This window comes from Melanerpes formicivorus, unplaced genomic scaffold, assembly GCF_026170545.1.
Source record: "Melanerpes formicivorus ecotype bairdi unplaced genomic scaffold, bMelFor1.0.p_v2 SCAF_17, whole genome shotgun sequence".
NCBI classification, from domain to species: Eukaryota; Metazoa; Chordata; class Aves; order Piciformes; family Picidae; genus Melanerpes; species Melanerpes formicivorus.
In genome coordinates, this window is record NW_027142369.1 from 1,095,482 (window position 1) to 1,110,544 (window position 15,063).

General features: G+C 39.9%; 1 protein-coding gene across 36 annotated transcripts in view; it reads left to right on the forward strand.

Moving 5' to 3' along the window:
- The window catches only part of NRXN3 (neurexin 3), a 1,031,515-nt gene that overhangs the window by 481,737 nt on the left and 534,715 nt on the right, over positions 1-15,063 (forward strand). For all 36 annotated transcript variants that reach the window (XR_010988607.1, XR_010988609.1, XR_010988608.1 and 33 more), the window contains one exon: positions 5,664-5,783. Coding sequence is in view for 33 of the 36 variants with exons in the window: in XM_068148688.1 (XP_068004789.1) it covers positions 5,664-5,783 (120 nt within the window). In the remaining 3 variants the exon portion in view is untranslated. The remainder of the gene's footprint in view (positions 1-5,663; positions 5,784-15,063) is intronic.

Sequence of the window (15,063 nt, forward strand, 5' to 3'; positions counted from 1 at the left end):
AAAGCTTGTCACAGCTGTTAAAACTATTCCAGCTCAAACTCATATTGTTACAGAGGTCTCTACCCTATATGAATGTTTACCTTTCAGTTTGAGACACTTGATCACACTGAAGCCTAGGTGGAAATGTTTATCTTGAGTACCTAATGTGGAATATTGGCTTTTCAGGAAACCCACCTTTGCTAAATAGGTTTGGCTATTTCACAGTAGGCCATGAGGCCTGATACTTTTGTACCACTCTGATTTGTAGTGGGGAAGAGTATTTTTCCAACTGACTGTGTGTTTTTGTTTTGTTCACAGCCCTTTCAGGTTTTCCTTTCTGCTTTTGGTTTCTGTGTCTGAATGTTTCAATACTATTTAATTTCTCTGCTTCATTTGCGTCTCCTTGTTCCTTTCATCTCAGGTCCAGGCATGCTCCCTTTTATGCAGTTGATTTTCTATTACATGATTACAGTTGTTTTGGGTTTGTGGTGGGGTTTTTTGTTTGTTTCTGGGATGTTTTTTGTGGTGTTATTTATTTATTTCTTCTTCCTCCACCAGCATGTATATGAGCACTTCACTCCAGATCTTTTATGTTGCTTAGAGATGGAGAGTGGCAGGGTGATAAGAGGGAGAAAGATACATGTGTGTCAGGTGAATGAAGAATTCAGGTTCTGTTGAGGCACTGCAATAAATGTATTTTCAGGGGGCTGCAGAATGCTAGCTTTGGAGTTATTTCTGACAGTGGGTAACTTTAAATATGGAACCTGCCAGATGTGTAACCTTAGTTAGGCAATGAATGACATGATGAGCTCTTAACAGAATCTGGAACTGAGAGTTTTTGAAGAGCTGGCATTGCAGCCTTTGAAAACTCTTTGCATTCTGCTTTGTTAAGTTAAAGTTAAGCTGTGATATTACTATTTTCTACCACCTGTGGCTCAAAATACAGGATTTAACTTCCCTGAATCAGGAACTGAACATTGGCTGTACTGCAGTGTTTTATATTTGTGCAAAGTAGATGACAACATGCCACCATTAGTATTTGACAGAGTGCATAAGATGTGGTCCTCCATTGAAGTGATAGTTTCATAGTTTCATGAGATTTAGACTAATTTTTTCTCACTTTTTACTCAGAAGAAATATTTTTTTTCAAATTATTCTACAATTTGAAAATTTTGATGGATTAGCTTAATTACCTCCTTAACCTGTGCTCAAAAGCCCTGGACAAGTTTATATTCAGCTGAGTGTCTATGGTTTTGTGAGACCTGATGCCTCTCTGAGCTATTTTGGGCCTGCACACTGAATTAAAAGAAAGGCAGTCTATTGCTGCTTATGAAAGAGGAATGCTGACAGAAATGAATTACAGACTTCACATGGGTATAAATTACCTGTCATACCAGTAGTGGTAGAGATATTTGAGTGCTTGATGGCGTTTGCAGTTTAGGAACTATAGAACAAAAGAGGCACTTTATTCTGCAAAGAGAGTAAAGATGTCTTGTGCATGTTACTTTCTTATCTCTTTCTAACCTCTTTGATAGTGCAAGGGAAAAAGATGGGAACATTTAGGGAGATGAAGAGTGAAAATGGGCTCGTGGTGCCATTGAACCCTGCCTGTTGCAGATCTTCGTCTTACTGACAAAATAACGTTAGCACAAATGGTAGATTCCTTTTAATAGAAGTGGATTTGCAACGTGTGAAGGAAGGTGTTACGTGCAAGACCAAGAATGGTTTGCTTAGCTTAATGCTTATTGCTAGCTTTGATCAAAGCACAAGGCAGTTCTTATAATCCTGCAGCTGCTTTACAAAGAAACCAATTCCTCATGTAACTCAGAGGAATGATAAGCACAATGCTGTCTTTTATTTCTAAAGTTTCTTCCTCTGCAAAGAGCTTTCAAATGACACAGCAGGAATGACTTTTCTTGCCAGTGAGACGTGCTCACCTGTGGGATTAAACATGGCAGTTTCAGCAATGCACAGCAGTAGAATTCAATTTTAATATTATTTTTTTTCTAGTTTCAGAACAAAGAGAAACCCACCAGACAGCTGAAATTGCAAGAAAGAGTTAGGGAAACAAAGTAATTTTTCCAAGCAGAATATGGATAAGAGATCTGTCTTCTGTCCTCTTCCAAGGTGATTTTCTTCAAATACTTAGTGGTAAAGCTATGAAACAAACCATACACCTGGCTAGGTGACTTGGATGGAAAGTGTAACACTGGACCTGCGCCCAGGGAGGGATACTCAACAAGATCTCCCATCCTGCAGGTCCTCAGATACTGAGCTGTTCCAGTAAAAATTAGAGGTCCAGAAATACGGATCAAACAGACATTGTTGAAGAATTCTGCTTTGCTGTATTTTTGAATACTTTACTGTCAGTTTTGGCAAAGGAACAAAATTTAAAACAGATCTGAACCCTGATGGCACCGGTAGAATAGAATAGAATAAACCAGGTTGGAAGAGACCTTCAAGATCATTGCATCCAACCCACCTAAACAACTAACCCATGGCACCAAGCACCCCATCAAGTCTCCTCCTGAACACCTCCAATGATGGTGACTCCACCACCTCCCCAGGCAGCCCATTCCAATGGGCAATCACTCTTTCTGTATAGAACTTCTTCCTAACATCCAGCCTAAACCTCTCCTGGTACAGCCTGAGACTGTGTCCTCTTGTTCTGGTACTGGCTGCCTGGGAATATATATATAAGTATATATACATATACGTATATATTCATATACGGTAGTTTAGAACCAATTTTTCTATATATGTATAAAAATTATTTGTTGTTCTCTTTTCCCTGTTCGTTGGCACTAAAGGGCATATGCGTGGTAACACAATATTCATGTTTTATAAGCCTTCCTCTGCTTCTGCTGCTTTGCTCCCTAATCCAAAAATCCTAATCCCCTGTGACATCCCTGTTAGTTGCTCTGAACAAAATTCTGTTGCCACAGATGGGGGATTATGACATCGGGCACAGACTGTAAGCAGCAGGAGTAGATAAAGTCTCAGAGACAAAGATCCTTTTACCATGCAAATGGCCCATAGTACTAAGGAATGAGATGAAGCATAATACCCAGCATCTATGCTGTGCGTCACAACTGACTCTAAAGATGGCAGATCAGGCTTCGAGCATTCTTGGGGTGTTATCAGGCTTTCAGAATTTGTCATCACTCTGTTTCTTTACTTTTTTTTCCTCTGGCTGCTTTGAAAGTGTTGTTTCCATCTTCACAGTTGGTTTCTTAAAATACAATTGAGGAATCACAATACTGGTCAGGAATTCAAGTCTTTTGGGCTTGCTGGGCTCTCTCACTTCAAACACCTCAAGCCACAGGTATTAGGCCTCCTGCAGTCTTATTCCTTGAGTAGAGTACTGTTGCTGTCTCTTATGAGACAAAGGATAATGCCCATTGTCAAGTCTAGTTACTGACTGAAGTGTTCTCAGAAGAATGTAGGAAGAGAGAAGAAACTGTTGTTAAAAATGCTTCTACTTTGCTTCTTTGTAATGGTGTTTGCAGTTGAGGATGAATTGGTTTTGCATAGAGTCACAATTGCTTTCTGTTCCTATTTTTAATATATGTATAACTTGCTTGTTTATACCTCTAGGAGTATTGGCATTCATATTTAGTTACAGGTTACGTCATGGGATAGTGAGGTACAGGAGAGATATTGGTTCCTTATTGCTTATCCTCAGTAACTGAGACATTTTAGGCAAAATAACAACATAACTCTATTTCAAATTATTAAATGCCATCCCTTCTTTTGCTGGGCCAGAGTAAGTCTGAGCAAGTATCAGACCTCAGCCTGATATGTATTATCTATGTAGTTATAAACATTTCCTTTATAAACGTAAAGGCAGGAGGGACGCATGTACACACATGTGCCTGCCTGCCAGCCCACATTTTGCAGTTTGTCAACACTGTTGTAATCCTGGAAGTGATCTGTTAACTTCACACTGTGCCACTGAGACCACTGGGATTTGTATAGTCACAAATGAGAGTTAGGTGGGTGGGAAGAAGATGCAGAGGAAAGGAGAAAAGTGTTGGAAAGTGTCACTCAACTTTCAGTATGGTAACAAAGTTTTCTTTCTGTGGCTGTCTCTGCCACCTCTTTTTAATAGGTGATTCCCCCCCCCCCCCCCCAGGATTTTCCATTTTTTCAGTCTGCTTTTGTTATCCACACTTACAGCTCTTTCTAGAGCTTTTGGCTTGGTTTTTGAACTGTTGGAAGGGTTGTGGTATGACATGGAGCTTCCAGTTAGATGTGGGTTCTACAAATGCTCTTAAATGTGGGAGTGTTCAGATGTGCAGTCTAAATATCAGTAGTGTTGTATAACTATGGGATTCAGTGATACTTCTGTGGGTGGTGTCGGGTAGAGGTTGAGGGGCTTCATTCTGGGTTAAAACACTTGAAAATGCTGTCTTCACTTCTGTGTGTCCTGTTTCATCTATAAAGCACAAGATAGTGATGCTGATGTGATGAAGAATTAGAGATGAAGACTAGGTTGAGCCTAATGGATTTGCTGTTGCTAACAAAGACTGTGCTGGAAGATGCTGGGATAGGTAGAGCTGTTGGTTCTTTATCCTTATGCTCATGCCCTGGACTAGAAGTGGTTAACAAACTGATGTTGGGTAGCTAGCCAGTTGTTCTTCTGTTATCTACTCTATTTATTTTGTTTCTTCTTCTTCTTCTCTAAGAAGTGCAGGATAAGGAATAGTGAGCATGTCAGCTATAGCTGTACATTTTTATTTGAAGCTCTGCACAATAGGAACAGCATACCTTTGTCTAGAATGCTGAAGATGAAATACTTTCCTGGAAAGTAACTGCTGAACTCAAGTTCTTATGATCTATGACTTTGAAGCTTTGCATCTACTCTCACTTGGTTCACTATCTAGCTACATCCTTGTGGATGACATACTAGCTGTCATTCAGAGTCTCTCTGATCTGAAGATCACATTTTTACCTGTTGCTTGGGTTGTGTCTTTCCAAGGTCCATCTGAGTAGGATAGCAACTCTTATCTTTAAGTCACAGGCTGTTCTGTTAGTAGTGGCTTCTTCCTTCTCTGGTTCCCCAAAGGCTGCAGAAACCAGAGTACAGAAGTGTCATGGACTAATATCATGGCCTTCTGAGATCTTTGTTGGTATGTTTCCAGAAGAAGCCATGTAATAGGACTGGTCAGAGTCTTTTTCTTTTCTTAACCTATAAAGCAAAGTTGTAGCCATCTGAGGCTGTAAAACTTGAGTTTGAATCCATATATCAGGGCTCTCTGGCTTGGATGAGGCATTGTTCATGGGCCAATTTCTTAGCCTTCATTTCTACAAGGACATCAAACTTCCAGGGAAGTATGACAACCTAGCAGCGTTTGTCATCCTTGCATCTCACTTTAATTTACAGTAAATTTCTTTCAGCTAGCACTGAACATGTGAATTAGGCCTGCCTAAGAGGCAATATGTCGCTGTTCACTCTTTCTCCTTGCTCTGTTAGTTTGCCATCTTGTTGTGAAATGTCCAGTTGTCTTTGTGCTCTTTTACCTGAGTTTCTTGCATGTCCAAGAATGGTTTAGTTAGTGTTTTTTCTGGTGTTGCATGAGGATCCTGATAGTAATGGTAATAATGAACTGGAGCTTTTGTGGGCGTGACTAAAATTATTCTCTCAGCTTTGTTTCACCATTTTCTCATCATTCCTTCTCTAGGCCCAAGCACTACTTGTCAGGAAGATTCCTGTGCAAATCAAGGCATCTGTAACCAGCAATGGGAAGGCTTCACCTGCGATTGCTCCATGACTTCGTATTCTGGGAGCCAGTGCAATGACCGTAAGTAGGCTTTTCCTTTGGATTGGTGACCTCTGAGTTCTGATGGATGCAATCACAGAGAACAAATTATTAGTTTTACTTTCAACTGAAATGCAACTTTAAAATGAAAATTTGCAATTTCATACATGTTGGAGATTTTTGGTTTGTTTTTCTTGTTTTAAAGGCTAACTCAGCCAGGCCAATTATAATCCTGATGCTAATGAAATTCCTAGCTTAGAGAAACCAGAAGTGACTTTTTCATAATATGTGTACTATTTGCCCAGGTACAAAATGGCTTGGTTTTGTGTACTGGATTATGCTTTGAGTTTTTCATTCAAACCATGGTGACAAAGACGTGAAATCCATGTCAAACTGCTGATCAATATTGCAGATTGTCTTCTACTGGCTTACTAGCTACACGCTAAGATGAAAAATTGGATACTGCTTGCTAGAATGTTCAGTTAAACATACAGGAACAACACTGTGCTTCTTGCCGTGTTGATTTGTTTTACCTCAAAACATGGCATGTTCTTGGTCAATTACTATTTAGATCTCTGTTAAAACAATTGAACAAACCTTGCCCCTGCCTAGAGGGGACAGATAATTTTAGCTATACTCTCTTCCCACCTCTATGTAAGGGCACAATTGCCATCCCGAGGCAGGGTGCAAAGGAGCAGATGGAGTGCTGCAGCAAGCATAACAGTAGGCTTCAATAATGTGGTTCACTCTGTGTGTAAATCTTAAAATCAGAAAAGGCATTTATAGTGCACTCTGATCATCTGCACCTCAGAAGCTGCTGCTTTTGATTAAGTGTATTTCTAGAGGATTTTATCAGCGGTACAGGCAATGTTCATGCAATATTGGTGCCATAGCACTGTTGTAACTGCAACCCTTCCCATAGAAGTTTGGGATGTGGCTGAATTGATGCCTTGTAGCACAAGCTGTTTAACTTCCAGTGGCACTTTGTTTCTGCTAAAGGCTTAAAAGCCTGCTTTTCTGAGCTTCTCCTAAAATGTGATATTACCTGTTGGTCTCCCTTTCTCCCAGCATAATTTCCCCAAATGAATATTGGAAAGGTGTGTCAGCATTCATACTTTCTCTGGGGTTGGGTAAGAGGAGTACTGCAGACAGAGAGACATTGGCTATAATGCCACATCTGGTTTTGGGTTGTTTTGGAATCAAGACTACCTCTTTTGGGTTCAGAAGGAACTCTTCATATTGAGTTCACAAAAATTTTCTTTGATTCTTTGCATTTTTTGTTTTGGTTTGCTTTTGTCAATTGCACACCAGGTTTCCCACTCTTGCACTGCTTGTTCAGTCATTAGATTTAGAGTTGCTAAGCATAGCACATTATAAACCTGTTGTGTCAAAGAAATGCTCCTTTAAATCCTGTTGAGCTGTATTTAAGTACATATCCAGGAAATTTCTGGAAAGATTATTGATACTTGCACTTTTGTTGCTAATGTGCTGGGCTTCACAGTTCCAGAATGTCACAGTGCCCTTGTTGTGCCATTACTAATGACTTAGGGTAGTCTCTGAAGTGTCAGGAAGCCCAGTTCCTGCATCTGTAATTGGGGATTCCTTGCTGCTTTTTAGAGCTGGCAGCTGGACACCATGCAGAGCAGAGATGGGGATTTAATATGAGTGAGGATGATGTGGGCCATGTAGTAGTCAGTCGCTTGGTGTCAGGCAGGTAATTTAGAAATGCTCACAGGAGGATATGGGTTTCAAAATGGTCCAGAAAGGTAAGTCATGTGAACTCCTCCTGGAACACAAGAAGACTCCAACCAGGATCTTCAAAATGTGCGTAAAACATCTTTTTGTGCGTTTTGTTTGTTTGGTTTGGTTTTATTTGGTTGGGTTTTATTTGTTTGGAGAGGTTTTTATGGGTGTTGGTTGGTTGGTTTGGTTTGGTTTTGAAAGCCTTTGCCATGTGTCAGGACAGAAGACATAGTTCTGCTCTGTGTTTCCTGATGAAGTGTTGTAAATTGTGGAGAGCAAGTCTTCCTTGCTTATTCTGTATGTTAGAGATGGTTGCTATTATGCCCAAGTTTAATAGTACAGGCACTTGTGTGTTAATTGAATGGAATGTTCTTTAAACTGGGTTTTGGTGCAAGTAATGGCAGGGAAGGTAACTTCTGTGCAACCTGAAGCCTTGCTATTTTTTAAAGAGTAGATCAGGGCCTTTCCTTTCTGCCTTTCCTTTCTGCCTTTCCTTTCTGCCTTTCCTTTCTGCCTTTCCTTTCTGCCTTTCCTTTCTGCCTTTCCTTTCTGCCTTTCCTTTCTGCCTTTCCTTTCTGCCTTTCCTTTCTGCCTTTCCTTTCTGCCTTTCCTTTCTGCCTTTCCTTTCTGCCTTTCCTTTCTGCCCAGGAGTAGAATTCTATTAATTTAATAGATGGGTATTTCTATTTTATAACAAAACTGTGGTCTCTCACTGATAATAAAAATGCACTATTGAAATCAATAGAACAGGTCTAGATTTACACAATTGAAATGGTAGCAAAAGCAAGACTTGCCAAATACATTTTGCCTTTGTTTCTGTTAGCTAACTCAAGTGGCCACACTGGAAAATTAGCATTTCGTGTGTATCATGCAAGATGTTTCAGTGTCTCTGAGATAAATTTTTCTTGCTGATCCCTTTAAATAATCCTCTAACTATTGTAAATGCAATTTTTTTAAAAATTTCTTAAGTGTGAACTTTGCAAAGTTGTTCACTTTTAGCAATACTGAAGAACGTTTCGTGCGCCAATGTGTGTTTGATCTTTAGTTTTTGAGCCAGGATTTGGCCATTAAGCTTCCAAGTTCAGATTCAGCTGGCTTGCAACTGCTGTGTCTGTAAAGTGAATGCGAAGTGCAAGTGGCAGAGATGCATGTTACGTATCTATAGTCACTTTTGTACCTGGTGTCATGTAGCAAGGCAAGGATTTAAATTCCTAGCGGAAATGATGGTGCGACCTCAATTTTTAGATGTTGTTGTGTATCTCTGTTTTAGATGTCCTTTACATGGTAGGAATCAAGATTCCTCAGAAGAAGAAATTGCTGTCTGCTGCGGAGGCATAAATTCAGTTTTCCTATATTTCATTTCGAGTTGTATCACTTCTGCCCGTGTTAAAAAGCAAACCGAGCAACAACAAAGCACAGATGCCTCCTGCCCCCAAATTGATTTTTGGAAGGTTTGTTGTACAAAAGTAAATTTGAAGGTCTGCCCTCCATACTAGACAGTACTAACACCTGTAAAGAACGATGGAGATAGAAGCAGTGGAACTATTTGGGATAAGCTCTTTCCGTTCTCCTTTCCGTTCCATTTCTCCTCTCCATTTTTTGAAGTGGTTTTCCGTTCTTCAATATTTAGAGTTGTTCTAATGAGTCCAGCTCCACATTCAATAAATCTGGGCTTTCAGCCTATATTCAGAATTCATTTCTTGCTCTAAGATGTAGGAAATCAGCATTAATATACTGCAATTGATAGTTAAGATTATAAACAACCTTGACATGCCAAGCTGTTGCTCAGACTGGTCAAATGTGTAACTCTAGGCAGATGAGGTATCAGAATTAAGAGATGACCTACAATATTAATGATTCATCTTGCATCTGGGATGAACTCTATCCTTTTACTGTTCTTCACCATGAAGACATGGTAGTTAAAGATGAAGTTACCTGAGGTGTCACATGTGTTTAAACTGTTGTCCCATGAACAGCTTTACCGCTTCTTTAACTTACTTGTGTTCTTGTCTGATCAAACAATGACATTTTCTTTTCTGCACAGAGAGAATGCATAAAAAATAGACTTTGACAGTCTAGCTAATGGGAATAGATATATGTATGTCAAACTAGATCATAGAAAACGCTGCTTGTTACTCAGTGCCTCATGCAGATGAGTAACCCCGAAGGTCAAGTTTCCCAGGAGAAATTGCCAGGCTAATCCAAGTATGTATTTAATGGAGGCTGTTTGTCTGTGAAAGATCAATAACCTGCAGCAATGACTATTGCAAGCAGAGTATAAAGCAGCTTTTCAAACAGCTCTGTTGTTGTTGTTGTTGAAACAGTTGTTAAGTCTGTCTGCTAACTATTGATTTGCTTTTTAGGGGGGGTTATTTATTTATTTATAAACTCTGGGTTGTAATACCCACCTGTTTAAAAGAAAAAAATCCATTTGATTGGTAAAAAGAAAATGCAGCCCATGTTTGTCTGTCCTCTTGTATGCGTATCTTCCCGTATGGAGACAGGCTATGAGACTTGGGGCTGTTCAGCCTGGAGAAAAGGCACCTCCAGGGATACCTTCTAGCAGCCTTCCAGTACCTGAAGGGGGACCTACAAGAATGTGAGGCAGGGAATTTTTCCAAGGGCTTGTTGTGATAGGATGAGAGGGAATAAATTGAAGTTTGGGGAGGGTAGATTTAGATTGGATATCAGAAAGAAATTCTTAACAGTAAGGGTGATAAGACACTATGACAATTTACCTGGGGAAGTCGTGGATGGCTCTTCCCTGGCACAGTTCAAGACCAGGATGGATGAGGCCTTGAGCAGCCTGGTCTAGTGGAAGATGTCCTTGCCCATGAGATGATCTTTAAGGTCCTTACCAACCCAAACCATTCTATGATTTCAGCCTGTATGCTTTTCAAAGATCACGTTGATAAACAAAACAATCCTCTAACCTTCTAATGTGATTGTTTTGTTAAGTAGTTCTTGATTTTTGTCCAAGGGAGAGGTGATGTACAGGGATGCTGTTCTTTTAGCTCGGTAAATTATTCCATGTGATGCATAAACTGTAAGCTTTTACTGTCTTTTTGTAAATCACATTTGGAGGAGGGAAGGATTAGAGGGAAATAGAACCATGGTGACTTTGCTCTTTTGTTCATTGATTTAACGCTCTCACAGGAAGTGCTATTGGTATCTTCAGTTTTGTAGTCATAGTGAGTAAGGCTTATTCACTAGCCAAAATCTTTTATTTTTAATTTAAGTAAAATGAAAAGTATAAAAATTAGCAGGACAAATCTAAGACCAATACTTTAGACCATATAGAATATTTGGAGTTGAATGAGGAAGACCAAATCTGGCCATTCTGCTACATAAAGTGTTGTAGGTGAGACTCCAGGCATGTCAGAGCAGAGACTAATGTCCTTCCTGCACAAACCTCCCCTGCCCAAGTAAGTGAATGAGTACCTTAATGGATTGATGCTTCTGGAGCATAGTCTGTAGATTAAGTTGCAAAAGGACAGAACCAGCTTCCCTCATGTCTTCTTGAATGACGTGGCACAATATTTATTAGTAGAGACTGCTACCAGGGCAAACTAACTGTTACATTATGGTAGCGGCCTTATTCTGATGTGTTCAAGAGCTTTTTGCACTCCATGCTTGTTTTGTCTGTGCCACTGAGCAATTGCAGCTACCTCTATGGCAGGATTCAGACCGCTAGTAGGGAGGTGGACCCTATTCCCTCTCTCAGAATTTGTTGTTTTTCACCATCTGGGCCAGTTTTTGCCAGACTTCATGGCCTCCCCTCATGTCATGCCAGCCTGCTCAACTTGGTTTACTTACAGAAAACTTCGTTGTTCATGTTTAGTTATCACCTATTTATTTCTAATGTGCCCAGTTGATCACTTACTGAGTTAGAGGGCAAGAGGTTGCTTGTGTGTAGAAAATAAATCTGCATAGACTTCATTACTCATGCATGGCTAAACCAGTCAGCTGTTTAAATATCACCACGCTTAGGGATTTGCCTTTGATACTACAGAGACAACCGGCCTCCACAAAGCAAGAGTCACCTCTGATTTATCTTGAGTGAATCATACTTCATTACAGCAGGTCAGGCACCCTGCCTGCTTCTTACTTTCCTTCTCACGCTTTGCCCTTGGTTATACAGTACTCCTTTACATACCCTCTACTATAACTAGTGTTTTCTGGCTGATGGCTCATATTCAGTTCCTAGCCTAAGCTGCTGCTGCCTTTTGTCTCTGAATGACCTTACCCTCTGAGTATTTGGGATAAATGAGAAGGGAAATGGAACTGTGTACTTTAGTACTTGGTGTAAGTTGTATTATTGTGATTTGGTTTGTGATTCCTGTGTTTATCCTTCTTACTGGTTTGCTTTCATTTGCACTGCAACTCCACAAACTGCACCACCATTAGGGCAACGATCTAGTGCCATTCATTAAAGCATCATTCATTTTTCTGATGATTAGTAATAACCCACTATGTAACTGCCTTAACACCTGAGTTGCTTATGAAGCTTGTTGCTTTTCCGTGTACTGAAATATATTTCCCCTCCCTTGAGTACCAACTGTAAAACATCAGATCAGGCTGCATATCAAGAACTTGTTTGCCCCAATGTGTTCCCTTTGGGAGTCAACCACAGTGGGTGGCATTGTCAAATATTATAGAGAGGAGTTTGACTGTCCCTATTTTGGATTTGAAAGAGTGGCAGGTGCTTTTTGGGATTGCTTCTTCTACACCTTTCAATTTCTCAAGGTGCCCTGACAGAAGAATGTGTCTTTTCTCCTGTTTCCCAACTGTGGAAGCTAGCCAACTTTATCCTTTTGTGATCCCCAAAATGCAGCTAGGTCTCTAGTGAGTAATTTAATTACAATTGCTTCAACAGCTTGGCAGAAGGAACATTTAGGATGTGAGCTGTGTAATCAGTCACTGATATCTGTGCACATCTGGCTGCTGTCAGCACATTGAGGTATGCTCCAACCATGCTACAGACTTCAATAGGATGGAAGGAGAAAGGCTTTTTACAGGTGGTGGTGATTACAGCTTCTGTTATCAACCTTCAAGCAGTTACTTAACTCTCTCCCTGGCACTGCTCAGCAGCTCTGCTGTTTTCATAAACATGTCACAGAAGACTCTTGACATAATTCTGTTCCCTGTGATCTCTGCAGTATTTTGGCAGTATTTTGTTTTTCACATGATACGTTCTGGTAGTCATGGTAGTAATTATTACTCTTAATGTTATACATAGCTGAATGAGTGGTACTGGGTCCTGGGTATTTTGCCCCTTGAAAGAGCTGGCTTCTAAAAGTCTTCCTTCAGACATGGCACACCCACGGTGTTGTCTCTTGAAAGATACTGATGTAATTTGCCTGCAGTAACAGAAATGTTGTGTGGAAAACCTGGAATCTGTGTTTGTGCTGCCACTCCAAGATCCGTCTGCCAATGATGATCTCTAAGCACATCCTTCCCCTAAATTAATATTAATAAAATAAGTGTTCTAAATTCTCAAACATCACAAGGATTTGTTAATTTTTAAGTCTAGCTTTTTCTCTGTAATATCTGACACATGTTCATATTTTCTCTAAGATGCAGTAAATGTGAAAACTCATAACATAGTTATCAACATAGAGTTGATTTTTGCAGGCAAAAGCCACCCTGAACTTGAGGACCATTATTTTAAGTGAATTTTTATATATATGTATTTATTTTATTTTATTTAGTTTTTTACATGATGCTGTGAAGGTTTTTTCCTCAATTGTATTGCCTAAATATTCTGGATTAATCTCACACTAGCTACAATTTCATCAGCATGAAGTAAAGTGTTTTGGGTGCCTCATGGTACGCAGATGGTACCTGTACTTCGGCAATGAAAGGAAAGAACCTTGCAAAAGCCCTATTCGACTCGCAGCCTTTGAGGTTGATCTGCAACAGGATACTCCAGTCACCAATCCAGGTGAAAGCACAGGTGCCTTTACTGTGTGGGGTCTGTCATAACTGCATGGTGGATTATGAAAACGTGATTCCCACATTAGACCTAATGTCCTGTGCAGGAACTCTGTTTTGCAAGAATCCTTAGGTCCATTTCAGTAGGTTTTGTGTGATCTCTGATCTTTGTAGTACCCACCTGAGTTAGGTAGCTTCTACGTTAGACTGAAAGCCATGCTTAAGATTACAGCCATTAGTGTGGACAAATGCAAGTCATAAAATATTGACAGGGTGCAGGTAGCTGTGAGAATGCCAACATGCAGGCAGTGTTAGATTTTTTTTTTTATCATTATTGTTTTTCCTTCTTCACGTGTGGGGCTACATAAGGGAGGAGACAAGAATGGGTAGGGAGAGAGACATCTTGACTATTTATCCTGTTTGGTTTTTGTTTTGTTTTTCAATGAAAATTGTTAACAGAAGAACAAAGGCAGGGTTAAGCAGAGGTCCTGAAGGAAATTCTTGTTTGCTATCCAGGCTGCTTAATGTACTAATTATCGCCCGTCATTGGAATAAGGCTACCTATTGATATCCAGTGGAGTTTACCTGTATATAGGGACATATCTTTATTACATTACAATCTTGCTACAGAGGAGCTGGTATAATAACCTCAGCTGTGGAACACTGGGAATTAGATGCAAAACTTTAATTACAGTTATCTTAGTAATGATCCCCGTAGGCCAGATTGAAACTGGCTGCTTGGGCACCTGTGAAACAAGATTTGTGAGAGGGAGCATTTTTGGGTAGATTTGATTATCTTTGTGGAAGTGTTTCACTGTGTGCTGACATCTGAGACCTGCTCAAACACTGTGTGTGGAGCCTGGAACTTCATTTCCCTTTTTCTGTCCTTAGAGAATTTGGGCTACAAAGACATTTCCCTGATTGTGAAAGGAAAAAGTCTTTTCAATTAAAAACCCCCAAGAATAATCAAATTACATTAATTTTACTGGGGGCTGTTAACCGAAAACCTCAGTTAACTAATCTATAGTTAGTTAGCTAATGCAGTTAGTCCACAGAAGAAAACTTCCAAATCTGTGAATGTTAGTTCATGTCAAACTCTTGACTACATACAGAACTGGGGTGTATATATATATAGTAGTTTAGTCAGCAAACCCTGCACATTTAAGGTAACCAAAACATTGCATATTTCAGTGAAAATCTGAAAAATGAAGGAATAAAAAAGGGAGAGGTAGTTGATTTTATTTTCAAAACAAAATTCAGTATTTATTTGCTGCTATAAAACAGTGAATTTGTCTTGAAAATTAGCAGAGAGCTTAAGAATGTGAGAAAGAAGACAAGTAATCTTAGTTTTGAAGTGTTGACCTAAGTTAGTTTATCCTCCTCGGTGTAGAGATTTGTGATATAGTCAGTCACTGTGCTGTGACTAACTGAAGCTTTTCCCAGAGCACTTTGTTGGAGATGAGCAGCGTGGGCTTGTGATGGCCTCCTTGGCCTGGGAGATGCCTTCCAGGATGTTTCTTTTGCCAGCAGGATGCTGAAGAGGGTGATTTTGAGTGAGGGGGGGATGAGGAATAGAAAATTACTCCTTCCCTACGAAAGCAGAATTGTCTGTCTTTGTTAGTGTGCTTTTGTTCAAATGCCTCTA